Genomic DNA, 19,754 nt, shown 5'->3' with positions numbered 1-19,754 from the left:
GGCCTGCCAGAATGACAAACAAGATCAAATCAAGGCTGAACTATCTCTGGAGGCAAACATGTTGAAACTGAAGCAGTCCCAACACACTTTATGAGAAGGCAGGATTGTCTGGAAAAGACAATAATGGTGGGAAAGGTGGGAAGCAGCAGAAAAGGAGGAAGACCAAATGCAAGAGGGGCTGACCTAAAGGAAGCCACTGGCTTGAGTTTGCAAGAGCTGATCAGGGCTTCTGAGGACAGGCCATTTGGGAGATCACTCCTTCATCGGGTGGCCATAAGGCAGAGAGAAGCCAGATGCACAAGTCGTATAATGCTAGATATTTGTAAGATTTGATTTTCCAGTGCTAAAGAGAGAGTGTAAAGGGACAGTTATCCCTATGCCCCAAGACATCATTTTAGTAATATTATCAATTGTTGGTTTCTTAGTCATCTGCAGATTTTTTAAAAAACCTAAAGTAACATTTCCTATTTTCTGCTTTCTATCAGTTTCCTGCAAACTGACATGCAAACTAATATAAATTAAAAGAATATTTTAAATGATAACACCTTGTCTACGTTACTGACACACCTAAATGCCTGGACAGGAAAACATCTGCAGAATTAATGATTAAAAAGAAAGGCAGGCAAAATTATCCAAGATCTTAAACAAGAAATAAATCTGAAAGAACTCAGATCATGTTCCTGAGATAACTAGAGAGCCTAGTAAGATGGCCTCATTAAATGCTGATTTGTGTCTGAGTCACCCCACACACCTCTGTCTTTACTTCCCTTTGAACCAGGAGGAGGGGTGGGTACAGCAGCAGTGGTAGCTGCAAGGACAAGATCAAAGGGAGGTTTTGCTTTTTCCATGCCATTGCTGCCCTTCTGAACTCTAGTGTTTGAAAGTAATAGAAGAGAAGGGAGAATATGTTTGGAGTAAGAAAAACAAGCTAGGAGGATTTGGGTGGGACACCAGAAGTGGAGATGGCTGTTGGAGAGGACAATGGAAGTATTTGCTTGTTCAATTCCGATTCAAACCAGAAAAGAATTGGGAGGAAAGTAGTAATACCTCACCACTGTTTTGAAGCAGACTTTGGGGAGGACCCCAAAGTCACATCATATCCTGTCTCAGGAAATTGCTAGCATTCCTAATCAAAATACAGTGATTCAAACTCATTATTGTGCAGGAATGTTCATGGTGGAATGTATTGAAAGGCTTTTTTAAAGCCCTATGGATATACATTAATGTGCATACGTACATGGCAAGATGAGAAAACATAACCATGAGGGGTAAAAGGTGTGTTCATCTACTGCAGCACAAACAACAAAGAGTCTTGGGTGCATCTGATGAAGTGGGCTGCAGTACGTGAAAGCTGGTACCAAATAAAATGTGTTAGTTTTTAAGGTGCCACCAGATTCTGCTTCTGTTAAGGAAGAAAACTAATGATCGAAATCATGTGGAATGTTTCCTCCAGGTCATCTCTTTAAAAAGTTGAAAAATGGGGAGGGGGGTCTCTGAAAGAAAAGGAAGTAAAATAAATATTGCCTGATCTGATTCACATCTTATTTATCACAAAACTAGCCAGATGCCTACAGGAAGGCCATATTCTGGACATGAAGGTAATGGACCCCATCATTCCACTACTATCAACTGTCATACTTCCCCATGCAGATATTTAAGTCTTGCAAAAGCTATGGGAAAAACTCAAGATAAATCTATCCCTAGACATCTCAGCAAATCTCAGACCTATTGGCTATTTTTTTTTTTGTTCTAAAACATTTGGGGTAAACAATTCATTCTCTGTCACTCTGACGCCCCCCCCCCCAAAAAGTACTCTGCTTATATACCACCCCATAGCACTTAAAGCATTCTCTGGGCAGTTTACAAGTTAATTATAAGAGAACTTTGGGTAGTGTGGGCGGCATATAAGTTTATTTAATTAAGTTTATTTAATTAATTATGTAGGCTACACTTTGCCACCACTGGCCGGGTACTCATTTTACTGACCTCAGAAAGATGGAAGGCCAAGTCAACCTGGAGCCGGCTATCAGGGATTGAACCCTGGGTTCTGAGCAAACTTTTGGCTGCAGTACAGCCGTTTAACCACTGTGCCACGAGGCGCCATTTAAATATATTGGGAACATATGGTATACAATCAAGTTGCAGTTTTTTTCCCAGAGGTTTTTCCACTAATTACCATTGGTGGCAGAAAATCTTCATTTTACAAATTTAAGCTGATTTTCCTCTCATTCCCAAATTGTAGCAAATTTGTAGCAAAATTGAGACATTTCAGAGGAAGAGCCACCTCAGGATTCTTAGCACCTCGCTTAGATCTAAGTGGCATGTTCTTTTAGAGCAGTGGTTCCCAAACTTGGGTCCCTAGATGCTCTTGGACTACAATTCCCAGAAATCCTGTCCAGCACAACTAGTGGTGAAGGGCTTCTGGGAGTTTTAGTCCAAAAACATCTGGGGACCCAAGGTTGGGAACCACTGCTTTAGAGCATGGATGTACAGCTGTTGCGTTCCAAATGTTGTTGGATTGCAATTCCCACAATCCTCCATTGTTGTTGGCTATGTTGGCTAGGGCCTGCGGGAGTTGCCTTGAAGAACACCTGAAAAGCCATACATACTTACCATTACCTTTACTCCCAACTCCATCTCTCCTTTCCATCTAATTCTGAAGCTGTTTCAGTTCTAAACCATTGTCTGAACAAGGTGAAGGTGAATAAACTGAAACTTAATCCAGACAAGACAAAGGTACTCCTCTCAGTTAAAAGGGAGATCAGTCGGGTAGATGGCTTCTGCTAGATGAGGTTATACTCCCTCTGAAAATACGGGTTTTGGGTGTGCTCCAAGAGTCTTCCCTGAGACTGGGTGCCCATGTCTCAGTAGTGGCCGGGACTGCATCTGCGCAGTTAAAACTAGTGCACCAGCTGCACCAATTCCTGGAGATGTCTGTTCTGGCCAGGGTGCCACATGCCTTAGTTACCGGTACATCCCATTTGTATTCTTGCAACATGCTCTATGTGGGCTAGCCTTTGGAAAGTGTTCAGAAACTTCAGCAGATCCAAAATGCTGTTGTCAGATTGGTAACTGGGGCTAGTTACACTACCCCCCCTTTTACAACGGCTTCACCAGCTGCTGGTGTGTTGCCAGGTCTAATTCAAAGTTCTGTTTTAGACTTATAAAGCCCTAAATTATTTGGGTCCAAGTTACTTGAAAGACCACATTTCCCTATATGAGCCATCCCAGGTTTAAGAATCATTAGGGAAAGCCTCTCTCAAACTCTTTCTCTCCACCCTCACAGATGTGTTTGGTGGAGACACAAGAGGTGGCCTTCTCTGTCGCTGCTCCCCAGCTGTGGAACGCCTTCCCAGGCTGGCCCCCTTCTTTGCTGTTCTTCTGTATGCAGGCAAAGTCCTTTCTCTCAGTTATGCAGGTAGGTTTTCTCTGAGTGACGGGCTGCCTAAGGGGCTGCTGTTCACCACCTCCAAATTTAATGCTCTTTGATTTAATATCATAAAATGTCTCTTGAGGAGAAATAAATATGGGATATAATTATGCTACATGAATAAATGGAAAGTGACCTGTTGAAAAAGCTCAGGTCCCAGGATTCTCTGGAGGAAATTACGACAACTAAAGTAGTACAAAAATCAACTTAAGTTTATAATATAGATGAGGCTTTAGAGGGAAAAAAAGAGTCTCCTGGAACTTTTATCACTTCCCTATCTTCATCCGAATGTGAAATTTGCTGCTGAAAACAATATTCCAGAGTAAATGAATAAATGCTTATATCCTTTAATTCTGCAGGTTTTCTGCTAAACAACTTTAAAACCACATATTGTTTTGTGACTTAGAATCGTATAGTTAGCTAAAGTTTCCCTCTTTGTAAAATGGTTATTATTGCTGTCCCCTTTGTTGTGAGCCGCCTAGAGTGGTCAATCGACTAGATAGGCGGAATATAAATAAAATAAATAAATAAATAAATAAATAAACCACTTTATTATGCATTGTGATGTCCTAGATCTTCTCACCTAGCCTGTTGAACATATCACATGCTGTACACAGTGGCGGCTTGTGCCCATGAGGGTGGGTGCCGAACCCCAAGCTGCTGCCCATACAGATGCCAAAGGATGAAACCAAAGACAGCAGCAGGCAGAGCAGCTCCTTCTGGTTTTCTACCATTTTTTCCACCTTGCAAAGATATTGCAACACAACTCTCTAACATTTAACACCGAATTGTACTGAAGTATATTCTTTTGTGTGGCATCATTAGGCTTCTGCATTACCATACTAGATTCTTTGTTGGGTAAAAATGTGGCTTGCAACACCATTTCTAGCAGCAACGTCTTTCCATAAAGCTGCTTTTAAAAGGTTCCACTTGACAATTTGTCCAGTCATGTCCAGCTGTAGGTGCTGGTGCTCATCCCCATTTCCATCCCATAGAGCTAACGTTTTGTCCGCAGACAATCCTCCATGGTCATGTGGCCAGTGTGACTAGACACGGAACACTGTTTACCTTCCCACCTATTTATCTACTCGAATTTTTGCATTTTGCATGCTTTCGAACTGCTAGGTTGGCAGGAGCTGGGACAAGTGATGGAGGCTCACTCCCTCACATGGATTTGATCTTACAACTGCAGGTCTTCTGACCTTGCAGCACAGAGGCTTCAGCGATTGAACCCACAGCGCCACCACCAGCTACTCTTACAGGATGGGAAATGGCATGTATAAGGACAGTGGGATAGTGCATTCTTCACACCACAAAGAAAGAGGCATTTCATGGGAGCTATTTTGTCCTGTACTCTTCTGGGTCATTTTGGATGTAGGCCAACAACTTCTACACTGCAGTCTAAAGTGAATATAAAAGGGGTGTTAATATGGCCAGCTTTGGCAGACAGCTGTGGAAATCTTTCTTCTAGCTCTGCTTGAGGAAGAAGAAAAGACCAAAACGAAAGCAGGCGTATTTTTTAAAAAAATCCTTTAATAATGCTCAAGTTGGAGGGCTGGTAAGATATAAAACCTGGGAGTACAGGCTTTTTGTTAAATTTTATCATTGTCAGAGTGCTGCAAATTTTTTATTTATTTCCTTTTTCTGTCATTGGTGAAACACATTAACCCAGCTACTTCTCCGAGAATTTCTGGGACACTTATTTTCAGGAGGGGAAAAGTGAAACTACATGTCAAGGGAGAATGCTTAAGCAAGGTGTCACATACAGCACTGATGGTACCTGTCTGTCATGGGTTTGGAGGGAAAGTTCCATCCTATGGGGGAGTGGAAGGCGGAACATCAGGGGGGAGGAGCTGTACTGTATATATATTTGGGGGAAGTCCATCGTAGGAGAGCTGACGTGGAGAAGTGGAGTTGGAGTCTGTGGGTCAGACTGGGTACAACTGTTCGTCAGATAGTACATACCTGATAGGTTCAGGTTTCTATCTAGGTAGCCAGAACGGATAGGTTCAGGGTCTGTGCGTTACCTTAAAGTGTTCCGTGGGAACCAATCTGTTGTATGTGTATGATTGGGACTATACCAAGTTCCAGTATCCTATTTACCTGATCCTTTTATTTACCCTGTTTGTTTTTTCAATAAACCTTGTTCTCTTGTTTATTAAAATCCATTCCTGGTCTGGGTGACTTGGTAGAGCGAATGGTTGGTGGCAGCATAACTACAGGGTGGGATACTCCAGTAGGTCTGGGGTTGCTACATTTATTGGTGTCCAGCGGGTGGGATATGACTGGTCCAGTTGCCCAGTGGTCCAGCAAAGCCTTGGCTAGTGTGCCCAGAGCAAGGGGGGTCTAGTCAGGGAAAATCTGAGGGCGCGTAGGTAATCTTCTAGGCTTACCTCACGGGGAGGTAGGCTAGTGGAAGAACGTGCAAACTCAGATTGGGGGACTAGATTAGGGAGCTCTGAGGCAACCCGTTTTGGCGGGAAAGGGCTGAGGCAAAGCTGCGTGAAGTAACAGTGATCTAGCCTGTCTGCTGAGAGGCCTAGCAGAGGGGGTGAATTCTGTCTGGCAACAGTTGCAAGTGGGTGCTGGAGGGACAGCAGCAGTCTATAGAAGGCTGTTTCTGAGGCAAAAGGAAAAAAGTCGTCGTTTTATTTTGAGGCGTGACTTTTGAAGGCAGCCTGGTCTGGGGGGATTATGCCCTTGACTCGAAGCCAAATGGCAGAAATGGGGGAAGTGAGAGAACCACAGGGAGACCAAGGTTCTGAGGAGGAATTTGGCTCAGTGCAGGATGAGAGCGCGGGAGAACTGACCTCAGAACTCAGAAAAATGCTCCTAGCCCAACAGCATGAACTGAGGGTGAGGGAAATGGAGGAAAGGGAAAGGGAGAAACAAAGACAATTTGAAATGGAAAGGGAAGAGAAACAGAGACAGTTGGAGTTAGAAAGAATGGCGTTTGAGCTGAAGAAGCTGGAAATAATGAGTAGAAATAGGAATAACAATAATAATGAGGGGAACCCAGGGAATGGGGAAGGCAGCCTGTCTAAAACTGACTTGAAGAAATTCCCTGTGTACAACAAGGGAGATTGCCCTGAGGTGTTCTTTTCCCTCGTGGAAAGAGCGTTTGTGGACTTCTCAGTAAGGGAAACTGAGAAGATGACCATTATGCGATCTTTAATCAGTGGCAGCCTGGCAGAAGTCTATGCCGAGATGCCAGTGGAACTGCTGAAAGACTTCGCTGAGTTTAAAAAACTGGTGTTTGCCCGGCATGGGATAAATGCTGAACAGCTGAGGCAAAAATTCAGGTCACTCACAAAAAACCAGAGCAGACTTTTACCCAAGTGGGGGCCCAACTGGTGAGGTTGCTAGAGAAATGGCTGTCTCAGGAGGGGACAGAGACCTTCCAGCAGCTCAAAGACCTGATAGCGCTGGAGCAATTTTATTCAGTCCTGCATGGGGAACTAAAGTTCCATGTGAGAGAGAGGAAACCGAAAACTGTGACAGAAGCGGCGGAGATCGCAGATTTTATTTCCCAAATAAGGAAGCCCTTAGGTGCTGAGGGGAAAACTGTGGGTAAGCCCAAAGAAACCTACAGCAGGTACTCTCAGGGACCAGGGAAAAACCAGCAAGGGGGAGGGGCCCATGTTGAAGGGAAGCCCTTGGACATGAAACCACCAAGACCTCAGATTTTGGAAGGAAAACCAAAAACAGATGAGAAAGACTCCAAGTACAGCAGAAAATGTTATTTCTGTCAAGGAAAGGGCCATCTAATCTCAGAGTGTGAGAAATTAAAGCAGCTAAAGGGAAATTTGCCTCATGATTTGAATGGAACCAAGCCAAAAGCTGTGTTCTGTGTCCAGACAGAGCAAAGCTCCTTGCCACTGAGGGAGCCTGTTGCCATGGCGACTCACTCTGGACCAGTTACATCTGCTGATCAGGCTGGGGAAAATGGTCCTCTTGTGGAGGTCAAGCGCTGCTTACTAGTTAGGACAGATTCGCAATTGTTTGAGACCGCTGGGGTGGACGTAGGAATACTTGACCATCAGTATAGGGGGCTAAGGGATACTTGTTCCCAGGTGACCCTGTGCCATCCAGACATTATTCCTAGGAAGCATATAATCCCAAATGAGAGCCTGAAGGTGGCAGGGATTGAGGGGCAGGTGATCTCACTGCCAGTAGCTGAGGTACCTGTGAGCTTTCAAGGCTGGAGGGGAGTTTGGCGTCTAGCGATTTCATCGACTCTGCCAGCAGCCGTGCTCGTGGGAAATGACCTGGCTGAACATGTGAAACGGGTGCTAGTGATTACACGCTCACAAGCTACCACGGGGACAGTTCAGGGGGGTACTGAAGAGCCCGAGGCTGAAGCAGATGAGGGTAGTCCCGAAGCGGTGGCAGAAACCTTAACCGCAGACAGCAAATTTGGCCAAGAGCAAAAGGCAGATGGCACTCTCCGAAAGTGTTTTGAAAAGGTGACAGACACCCAGCTAACACCTGAAACCCCAGCGAGATTTCACGAGAAAAAGGGAATTTTATATAGAGAGACCCTGATGAATGTCTCAAAAGGGGGAGATGGGATCAGAAGTCAGCTAGTGGTACCTGAAAAGTATCGCCCCATGATCTTACAAAGGGGGCACTCTGACATGTTTGCTGCGCGCTTAGGGGTGAACAAAACACAGCAGAGAATCACACAGAATTTTTACTGGCCTGAAATAGGGAAGCAGATCAAGGAGTTCTGTAAACAATGTGATGTGTGTCAGAGGCAGGGGAATAACCGTGACAGGACCAAAGCGAAGTTGTGCCCTTTGCCTGTGATTGACACCCCGTTCAAATGTATAGGAGTGGATATTGTGGGACCTTTGCCCAAGGCCACAAAGAGGGGGAACCGGTTCATTCTCACCATTGTGGACCATGCTACGAGGTACCCCGAAGCCATTCCCTTGACTAACATCGAAACTAACACAGTGGCAGATGCCTTGGTGGGGTATATGTCCAGGATGGGATTTGCCTCAGAAATAATCACAGATTTGGGCACATCGTTTACATCAAAGCTCATGAAACGGTTATGGCAAATCTGTGGAATTAAACACAAGGAAACCACTGCCTATCACCCCGAAAGTAATGGGTTAGCGGAGAAGTTCAATGGGACTCTGATGCGCATGATTAGGGCTTACTTGGCAGAGAATCCAAACAATTGGGACCAGAAGCTGCAATCCCTTTTGTTTGCTTACCGATCAGTGCCCCAAGCCAGTACCGGGTTCAGTCCATTTGAACTTTTGTTTGGGAGAAAAGTAAAAGGTCCACTTGATTTAATCAAACAGAATTGGGAGCAGATCACCCAGGGTGACCCACAAGATGTTGTGACGTATATAGACACTTTAATGAATGACCTGAAGAGAAACCTAGAGCTAGCAGCAGAAAACCTGCAAGCTCAGAAGGTCAGACAGAAAACCTGGTATGACCAGAAAGCCAGGGAGAGGCACTTTAACCCAGGGGAGGAAGTGCTTTGGCTTAGGCCCTGCAAAGAGAACAAACTGCAGCTCAAATGGGCAGGACCATACAGGGTCATTTCCAAGATGTCGGACCTGAACTACCTTATAGAACAGGAGGAACACCAAGCACGGAGGGTGGTACATGTGAATGCCCTGAAACCCTACTACAGAGGGGAACAGAGGGTTTTATTTGCCATAAAAGCAGCTGAGAGTGAGGAAACTGAATTGCCCTTCTGGGAGGGTAGAGGGGAAGTGAAATACAACCCAGATGAGGTGAAGATCAGTCCTGCACTCACCCAAGACCAGCAGCAAGAACTAAAAGCGCTGCTCACTAAATATCATAAGGTTTTTTCAAATAAGCCGGGGATAGTGAAGGGAGTGATGCATCGGATCCACACAGGGGATGCACCCCCGCAAGCAGTATCCCCGTACCGAGTGACGGGACCCTATAGGGACAAGGTGCGGAAGGAGCTGGACGAGATGCTTAGGGAGAACATAATCGTCCCCTCTTCTAGTCCTTGGTCCTCTCCGATAGTCCTGGTGGACAAGCCTGATGGGAGCATTAGATTTTGTGTAGATTACTGGAAATTAAACCGCGTAACCACTCCTGATGCCTACCCAATGCCCAGGCTAGACAACCTGATTGAAACCATAGGGGGTTGTCGGTTCATTTCATCGTTGGACCTAGTAAAGGGTTACTGGCAATTAAGGATTGATCCCAGGGATCAGGAAAAGACCGCATTTTGCAGCCCTTTCGGTCTATATGAGTTTAGAGTCCTTAGTTTTGGTCTCAGAAATGCACCAGCCACATTCCAAAGGCTGATGGACCAGACCTTAGCAGGGCTCAGTGACTTTACTGTGGCCTACATTGACGATATAGGGATCTTCAGCAATACCTGGGAAGATCACCTGAAACACCTGGAGATAGTGCTGCAGAGGTTAAGTGCAGCAGGGCTAACAGTAAAGGCAAGCAAGTGTCAGCTGGGTAGCCCAGAAATAAAATACTTGGGTCACATAGTAGGGGGAGGAGTGATCAAACCCCTAGAGGCCAAGATAGAAGCCGTTCATGATTGGCCCAGACCCAACACCAAGAAAAAAGTCAAATCATTTCTTGGGTTGGTGGGCTACTACAGAAAGTTCATCCCGAGGTTTAGCGAGATGGCGACTCCGCTGACCGATCTGACGCGGAAGAAGACTGATGACCGCATCCCGTGGACAAGCGACTGTGAGGAGGCGTTCCAGAGGTTGAAGGAGGCGCTCATCCAGTATCCAGTGCTGCGTGCTCCCGACTTCGACCGGGAGTTCATCATCTACACCGATGCGTCTAACAGCGGGGTAGGAGCAGTTCTTTGCCAGGAGGATGAAAATGGTGACCAGCATCCAGTGTCCTACCTGAGTAGGAAACTCCAGAAAGGTGAGAGACACTTGGCAACCGTGGAAAAGGAGTGCCTGGCCATAGTATACGCGATTCAGAAGGCCAAATCTTACATCTGGGGAAGACATTTTGTTCTGTGCACTGACCACTCACCACTGCAGTGGTTAAAGACAATGAAAACACATAATAGTAAACTTATGAGGTGGGCTTTAAACCTGCAAGATTTTGATTTTGAAGTGAAGGTGGTCAGAGGGACAATGAACTGTGTTGCTGACGCCTTGTCAAGAAGACCCGACGAGTGAAGACGGCGAAGAAACCATGGACTGTGTATATTGGTGACCAAAAGTTAAATGTACCTGTTTATTGAACAGGCTTGGTTTGTATTAATAAAGGTAACTTAATGTATTGCAAATATTAATGTATAAATGCATAAGTGATATGTTTGACCTAGAGTGAGTAAGTATGGGTTATGAGATTGTATTATAATGTATAACTGTTTATGTGTTTTGATCCTGGTTGTTTTTTTGGAGAAAAGCACTTTAGCTTTTCCCCCGCAAAACAACTTATAAAGGGGGGAGGTGTCACATACAGCACTGATGGTACCTGTCTGTCATGGGTTTGGAGGGAAAGTTCCATCCTATGGGGGAGTGGAAGGCGGGACATCAGGGGGGAGGAGCTGTACTGTATATATATTTGGGGGAAGTCCATCGTAGGAGAGCTGACGTGGAGAAGTGGAGTTGGAGTCTGTGGGTCAGACTGGGTACAACTGTTCGTCAGATAGTACATACCTGATAGGTTCAGGTTTCTATCTAGGTAGCCAGAACGGATAGGTTCAGGGTCTGTGCGTTACCTTAAAGTGTTCCGTGGGAACCAATCTGTTGTATGTGTATGATTGGGACTATACCAAGTTCCAGTATCCTATTTACCTGATCCTTTTATTTACCCTGTTTGTTTTTTCAATAAACCTTGTTCTCTTGTTTATTAAAATCCATTCCTGGTCTGGGTGACTTGGTAGAGCGAATGGTTGGTGGCAGCATAACTACAGGGTGGGATACTCCAGTAGGTCTGGGGTTGCTACACAAGGATATTTATTTAAACATATTTTGTTATACCTGTTGGATGCCCAGATCTTGCGAGAATTTAGTGGAGTTACACAGACGTGGTATTACAACACACTGGTGAAACAGCATTTTAAATCTCTATTTTTTGCAAAATAAGCTATAATTAGTTAAGAACACAGTATGTCTCTCTAAAAATGAAACAATCTCCATCAAATGTTTTTCTTCTCCCCACACCAAACAATGCAATGTCAACTTTATGCCATGCATCTCAAATGACATCATCAACCATGGCCATCTGTGGGGGTAAATTTTAAACTCTCCTACCCTCCTCTCAGGTTCCAGGGATCTCTGCAGATCCCTTTCATCTGGGAAGCCTTTAAGAACCACAGAACAGGTAGAGGGACTCTTTAACATATGTAAATCACCAGCAGTAGCTCTGGCAGAGGACTGGAATCAGAGCAGGTGGTTTTTGGACATTAACAGCTTATCTTCCCTATTCCACAGCTCAGAAAGGCTTTCCTGGGGTGAAAGGGATCCCTAGGGATCCTAAAAGCTATGGATGGGTAGGAGAGGAAATTTGTAATTCCTCCAAAATGGCTGAGGTTTATGACATCATCCAGTTTGCTTGGCATAATGCTGTGCAATAGGATTCTGCCTTGGGATTATTACCACCTGGACTGCAAGGAGAACAAACCTATCCATTTTGAAGGAAATCAACCCTGAGTGCTCACTGGAAAGACAGATCCTGAAGCTGAGGCTCCAATACTTTGGCCATCTCATGAAAGAGAAGACTCCCTGGAAAAGATGCTGATGTTAGGAAAATGTGAAGGCAAGAGGAGAAGGGGACAACAGAGGATGAGATGGTTGGACAGTGTCATCAAAGCTACCAACATGAATTTGACCCAACCCGGGAGGCAGCGGAAGACAGGAGGGCCTGGCATGCTCTGGTCCATGGGGTCATGAAGAGTCGGACACGACTTAACGATTAATCAACAACAATTATTTGATTCGTGCGGCCCCTACGCTGGGCATCTTTAAAACCCAATTAAAAACATGGTTGTTCATTCAGGCCTTCCCTCCAGCCAGTCCTTGATTTTCTTCTTCTTATTTTCCTATTTTTTAGTTTATTGTAGTTGTTCTGTATTATCCATGTATTTGTTGTGTTTTATTGTTTAATTTTATATTGGAAGCCGCCTAGAGTGGTCCATTGGTCCAGACAGGCGGGGTATAAATTAAATAAATAAATAAAACAAATAAATTATTTAATATCACATGTTCTGACAGTAGCTAGATTAGTATGGGCACAGGTCTGGATGGAGGGAGACCCACCAAAGGATGACATGATCATTAAAAGAATACTAGAATGCACAGAAATGGACAGACTAACAAAGAGATTAAAATGACAAGAAAAATCAATTTATTATTTAACCTGGAACTCATTCTACGATTGGTGGAAAGCAAAAGTTATCTAATAAATAGAAACTATAATGAACAATATGGAGAAGATTATAATGGAAGAAATATGACAGTGAATAGGATTGTTTATAGGTTAAGCTCTATAATTTATATATGATGATGTCTTTGTATATTGTAAATTCTATGTTGGAAAATAAAAATTTTTAAAAAAAGGATTCTGGCTATTGAAATAAAATGTCAAGTTGGTCTTCAAAATCCCTTTCCTTTCATCTACATCCCTAAAGATGGCAAAAGAAAGAGGGAAAAATATGTCTTCTCTTCTTACCCCAGTGTTTCTTCTATCCAATGATACCATAAATAAAATTAAACTGGGCTGAATTATTATTTTCACAATAATTTAAAATGGATGGTTCTGTCCCTGGCAAATAAGCTTCCAGTGTCAGCAAAACTCTTATCAGAAAAGAGAAGACCCCTGCTCTCCTGCATAAAATCTGCAACAGAGAAAGCTTAGAGTAAGGAAATAAATGGGATAACTCCAAGCATAGGATAATAGTCTGTGTTATTTTGTGTCAGTTTGGGTATGCCTGCAGAAATTCACATTTTTTATGTTGACTGTTAAGGTTAAAGGTACATAGTTAAAATATAATAAGCATTTTCCCCTTCCACCTACTAGAACCGGCTGCCATCTACTGGTGATTTGATTAATTCAATTCTTTAAGAAAACCTCCAATTTATGCATGTGGGATACTGTGCTTCTGCACCCATGATTCAGAAATTCAGGATATGGCACAATATTGTGTCTGCATTGCCAGCAGTTAAAAAAGATGCCAGGCTTTACATAGCAAAGGGGAACCTCAATGTTGACAATACCAATGGCAGCAGTCAAGATGGTCTGCAGGACACCCTCTTCAGTTACCATTTGCAAAGTGTCAATGGGCAATTTTCACAATGGAGAGAGGCAAAAAGTGGTGTGCCCCAGGGATATGTCCTGGTACTGGTGCTTTTCAACCTGTTCATCAATGACCTGGAGACAGGGATAAGCAGTGAGGTGGCCAAGGTTGCAGGTGCCACGAAACTTTTCCGGGTGGTGAAGACCAGAAGGGATTATGAAGAGCTCCAGAAGGCTCTCTCCAAACTGGAAGAATGGGCAGCAAAATGGCAAATGTGTTTCAGTATAAGAAAATGGAAAGTAATGCACATTGGGGCAAAAAAACAAAACTGTAGTTATCAGCTAATGGGTTCTGAGCTGTCCATGATGGATCAGGAAAGAGATCTTGGTGTGCCGGTGAACAGCTCGATGGACGTGTCAACCCAGTGTGCAGCGGCAGTGAAGAAGGACAATTCCATGCTAGGTATCATTAAAAAAGGGATTGAAAATAAAACACCCAACACTCTAATGCCATTGTAGAAAACACTGGTAAGGCCGCACCTGGAGTATTGTGCACAGTTCTGGTTGACGCACCTCAAAAAAGACATAGTGGAACTGGAAAAGGTCAGAGCGACTAAAATGATGACTGGGCTGGGGACTCTCCCTTATGAGGAAAGGCTATAGCATTTGGGGCTCTTCAATATAGAGAAAAGATGCCTGAGGGGGGACATGATAGAGATGTATAAAATTATGCAGGGGATGGATAAAGTGGATTGAGGGAAGCTCTTTTCCCTCTCACCTAATACATGAATCAGGGGACATCCACTCAAATTGCGTGCTGGGAGAGTGAGAACAGGCAAAAGAAAATATTTATTTTTTTGTTGTTAAGTCTGTGGAACCCCTTGCCACAGGTTGTGGTGATAGCATCAGCAGGACTCTTATTATGTTCTTATGACACCATGCAAAGGAACATCTGAAAAGCTGACTTCTTTTTCCCCCTATCATTTAACCACTTCCTATCCAAAGCCAGCAGGTCCTCCAGTTCTAGAGAAGGTGGAAGTCTTTGTGAGTCTGGTGAAAACTCATATCCTGACTAAAAACAGAGAATGTGATGGGATGATGTATTAGTTGAGACCATCTATGGTGGCCATAAGGCCTAAGTTGTTCAAAGGAAGGGGAACTCAGCGTGGATGTTGGGTAGAAATTTGTCTCCTGAGGGTTAGCATCCACAGATTGATTTGCATCGTTATATAAAATCAGTAGAACAGTTTGACATACACAAATGGTTGTATGGGGATGGTTGTTTAGGTTACATGCGATCATTTCAACTATCATAGAATCATTGCTCTTGTTTTCGTGTTATGTTATGGCCTTCTGAAGGAATGATTTCCTCATTGAATGGCATTTAGGATCATTCATATGTACACAGGAAGGAGAACAGATTTGGGTGATATTCTGAATTTTTCTTCCTGTCTATGTTTTCTTGCATTTATAATTAGCAGAATCCCACAAGGCATCTTTGAAATCAATCTTTGTGGAAGCATACGGAACTCACTTCTGAATATAGACGTGTATAGGATTGCACCATAAGTCATGGCAGCTGGCAGCTAGTGCTTAAGAGCGTGCTGCCTTTCTAGGAAACTTTCCCTAACTGAATTAATGCTCAGCTAATTAAGAATAAACTGTCTTGTCTTCACAAGTACTTGTTACTAACACTTTGATCCACACTTCTCTAGGGATTCATAAGGGGAAAAATAAAAGGATGTTTGAAATACTAATTAGCAGATTAGCTAGCCACTACACTCCTATCGTATCTGAAGCATTATACATATATTGTATGAATCAATATTTCACAGCTGGGTAAAACAGGATTTTCAACTCTTTAGAGCAAAAAGGTATTGAGATGAATAGATATTTGATATTTATCAAGGCTTTTGAATGTGAAACATTTCATCTCATAATTTTCAGAGCAATTTTCTCTTCTATTATGCTCCCTCCATTCTTTTATACTAAGCTGTGACATACCACGCCAAATCGCTTCTCGGCTTTTTGGCTAAGATCAAGTGTAGTACCACGCCAAATCACCAGTCTTTCTAGCCCAGAAATCTGTAACTAGAATGCACCCCCCACAGCCTCAAGCCAGACAAAACTGAACAAGAGTTTTGAGAGCAAGCCCTACAAGAGGGAAGCCTAACTGTGCAATTTGGCCTGAGTCTCCACACACGGGGGGGGGGGGGGGGCTCACCTCATCTTACAGCCTAAAGAGAAAGCCAAATAAAATTATACTGTCACACATTCTATAAATTTTTAAAAAATAGCATATCATTCTTTACATTTAAACCTTTTTACCAATTTTCCCAACAATGTGGGGGACACATGATGTAAAATGGGCTTATGATGGTTATTCAGGTGCAGGGGGCCCTTCTCTAACCACTTAGCCACACTGTCCTGTTTATCCTACCTTGGGTGAACTCCAGAGAGGGAGTCATGGTGAGGACTATGGAACCAGCCTTGACCCTTGTGCATCCCAACCCCCAGTACTCTCAGACCTTGCAGTGTTTCCAGGGAATCCAAAAATCCACAAGGCAAGGGCAGTAGAACAGGTTGTGACACAAAGTGGATAAAAATCAATAATTTTTAAAATCAAATTAATTTAAAACACAATTTAAATTAAAAAGTTATTTTTTAAAATTTAAAGAGTAAAAAAAGTCCAATTTTTTGCAATTTAAATTGTGATTTAAATCAAAATCCAACCTGCTGTGACATCAAGAGAAAAAAGAGAGAATGGAGGATAGAGTCAAAAGACTTCACTAGATCAGATATGGCCCTACTCCTGTGGCCAAGAGTCTCAGAAGTCTCAGCCACGGATTCCAGCCCTTAGCATTACAAGCAATCTGAATAGGCTAGTTTCTGGTTTGCTCTTGATCACAGGTGCTGTGCCTCTACTCACTTGTATATCATTTCTTAGGTGCAGAATTGGCCATCACAATCTCCTGACTTGTCAGCCTTGCATGTATATCAAAGGGGCACACTTGTCTCTAAGTTCCCTAAGAGATGCTTGCCATGTCCCTTGTCAGAGGACCAATTTTACTGGCTGATTGCAAAGACAGATGGCAAATGTGGGAAAGAGATAATAAAGTAAAACTAGGGTGTCTTAGAATGTATTTACCTTGCAGGTGTGTCGCTTGCTAAAGAGGTGTAAAATACACATAGGGAAATAAATCAAGGACTTTTTCCAGATATGATGAATATATGACACTTTATTTTTATTTACACAGGATGCTTCGTTATTGGATGGCTGCAAGAGGTCACACCTATTTTGTTGCACAACTGTACTAGGCTTCTCCAAATTAAATTATTATATTCTCCTTGTCTTACGCCTGCATCTTACTTCCCTCAGTTTTTATTTAAGGAGACATGCAGGTGTCAGATGAGCTGGCCAGAAGTTGTGGTCATCAACTGATGAACAAATGTTAAAAATAATACATAGCAGGGAACACCTAGTCTTCTCCCTCCCCCAATCACAATGTATGGTTAATCATGGCTCAGTATTTTAAACCTCATTAAAAATCATTGGTTACTGTGAACTGCAAGTGTATGTGAGTGCAGCAATGATACTGTGCAGCAAAGCAAAACAATGTTCTACAAGACAATTCTAAAAAAGGGGACAGGCCAAACAAAAAATTATAACTTTGAAACTAGCCTACACACCAGCACCAAATTTGGCACAGATACTATATAGCAAACAGTTGGCTCTTCCTCAGAGCCAGATTGGGGGACATATGGACAAAGAATTTTTCAATTTATGATTTTCTAAATGCAACAACTCCCTCAATTAAGAAATAGGCAACAGAAATCTATACTTTGTTGAAGTTCACAAGCTGAATATGAGCAAACAGTGTGATGTTCCTGCAAAAAGGCAAATCTTGTTTTAGGATGCATTAACAGAAATGTAGTCTTCAAATCCTGAGAAGTACTGTTGTTTAGTCATTTAGTCATGACCCCATGGACCAGAGTACGCCAGGCCCTCCTGTCTTCCACTGCCTCCCAGAGTTGGGTTAAATTCATGTTGGTGGCTTCCATGACACTGTCCAGCCATCTCATTCTCTGTCATCCACTTCTCTTCTTACCTTCACACTTTCCCAACATCAGGGTCTTTTCCAGGGAGTCTTCTCTTCTCATGAGATGGCCAAAGTATTGGAGCTTCAGCTTCAGGATCTGTCCTTCCAGTGAGCACTTAGTGTTGATTTCCTTTAGAATTGATAGGTTTGTTCTCCTTGCAGTCCAGGGGACTCTCAAGAGCCTCCTCCAACACCACAATTCAAAAGCATCAATTCTTCGGAGGTCAGCTTTCTTTATTTGGCACAGGTGAGGCCTCATCATGATACTGTACAGTGCTTTAAGAAGAATGCCAACAAATTGGAACAAGTTCGCAGCAGGGCAAGAAGGATTATCAGAGGACAGGAAACCAAAACTTATGTGGAAAGACTGAAAGACCTGGGCTTATTTAGCCTTGAGATAAGAAGATTAAGGGGAGCACTCTTCAAATATTTGAAGGATTGTCATACAAAGGAGGGTCAGGATCTGTTCTAGATCATCCCAGAGTGCAAGACATGTAATAATGGCCTCAAGATAACAGGAAGCCAGATTTAGGCTGAATATCAGGAAAAAATGTCCTAGCTGTTAGAGTAGTACGACAATGGAACCAATTACCCCAGAAGGTGGTGAGTGTTCAAACACTGGAAGCATTCAAGAGGAAATTGGGCAATCATTTGCCAGATCTGCTTTTATCTGGACTCCTGCACTGAACAGGGAGTTGGACTTGATGGCCTTATAGGCCCCTTTCAATTCCATTATTCTATGATTCCATATTTGTAACTAGACATGGGGATGAACATAAAAATGAATTACAATATTTGTTAAATATCACTGATTCGTCAGATATTCATCCCTTCCTATTCATGAGATCTGGAGACCCTACAAATATTAAGAGAGAAATATACACCTTCTATATTGTCCATTTCTCTCTCTGCTTATGCCCTCACAGATCAGCTTGATCTGTGCAGGCAAAGAAAGGAAGTCTGACTGAAGGGAATCCCCCGCCCCTGCTGTTTGCAATGGAGCGGAAGCTAGCCTGGTGGAACGGAGACTACCATTCTGGCAACCTAACTTTCATTCTGGCAGCGGCGATGGAGACAGCAATGGCAGCAGAGCAGGAGGAAGCAGCAAGACAAGGAGTTTTTCTCTTTTTGTGTGTTAAGAAACAGATAGCAAACATGAGGTTCTCAGTATATAAGGTCTGCAGGATACTCTCTTGTGCTCACAACCATTAACAAGGAGACACCATCAGGGGGAAATCCCAGAAGTGAACTCTTTTTTAATCAGTTAACTACTTCACACCCAAACATAAAGCAGCTGTTCCAGTCTGTTTTTCAACAATTGTGAATGGATACAGAAGCACAATATCCATTTCAAATATTGTGAATGGATACAGAAGCACAGGTACCCCAGAAGGCTACTTGTTTCTTTCTTTGTTTCTTAAGAATTTAATTGCTTACTGTGGCATTCAGATATTGCGTATGCTTCTTCATGTGTTCTGGAATTTTACTAAAAATTAAAAATATTGGAGTCTAGTTCTTTCGCAATACAAATCTTCAGTCCTTTGCTGAGAATGCCTCGCTGTTGATTTATAATGCATCGTCTCCTCCGCCACTCACCTCTTACTCTCTATTTGCTTGAAGCCTTCATCACATGTGGTGGCATCAGAAAGAGGGAGGAGTCTGTGGTGCCAGAGACTCATGCTGATCATATAAAAACAATCCCATCCAGGGATCTGGAGACACAGCTTTCTAGTGAGGTTCATTCTTTGAAATCCATAACTAAGCTGCAATGAAAATAACTAGCATATTCCTTCTGGTTGCGGTGGGGATCTTCTGTTCCTCAGGTAAGGATGATATAAAAATCATTGTTAACTTTTATTCCCGGAGTTAGTTCAGTCTTGCACAAAACAGAGAACAGAAAAACAGGTGGCTGACCAGAAAGGAATCTTTTCTCCAGGTCAGGGAGATACACTGCCAATGTGAGTGGCATAATTCTATGGGTGAAGAAATGAAAATAG

The 19,754-nt window shown here is 43.1% G+C and overlaps 1 protein-coding gene across 1 annotated transcript in view; it reads left to right on the top strand.

The window, feature by feature from the left end:
• The first annotated feature begins 11,393 nt into the window (after nucleotides 1-11,393).
• The window catches only part of LOC110076406 (trypsin inhibitor ClTI-1), a 29,734-nt gene continuing 21,373 nt past the window's right edge, over nucleotides 11,394-19,754 (top strand). Inside the window, exon 1 of the mRNA XM_020788507.3 lies at nucleotides 11,394-19,580. Within this exon, the coding sequence (XP_020644166.3) occupies nucleotides 19,526-19,580 (55 nt within the window). The 5' untranslated portion in view covers nucleotides 11,394-19,525. The remainder of the gene's footprint in view (nucleotides 19,581-19,754) is intronic.

Source organism: Pogona vitticeps, chromosome 2 (assembly GCF_051106095.1).
Source record: "Pogona vitticeps strain Pit_001003342236 chromosome 2, PviZW2.1, whole genome shotgun sequence".
NCBI lineage: Eukaryota > Metazoa > Chordata > Lepidosauria > Squamata > Agamidae > Pogona > Pogona vitticeps.
This window is presented reverse-complemented; position numbering and strand designations above follow the sequence as displayed.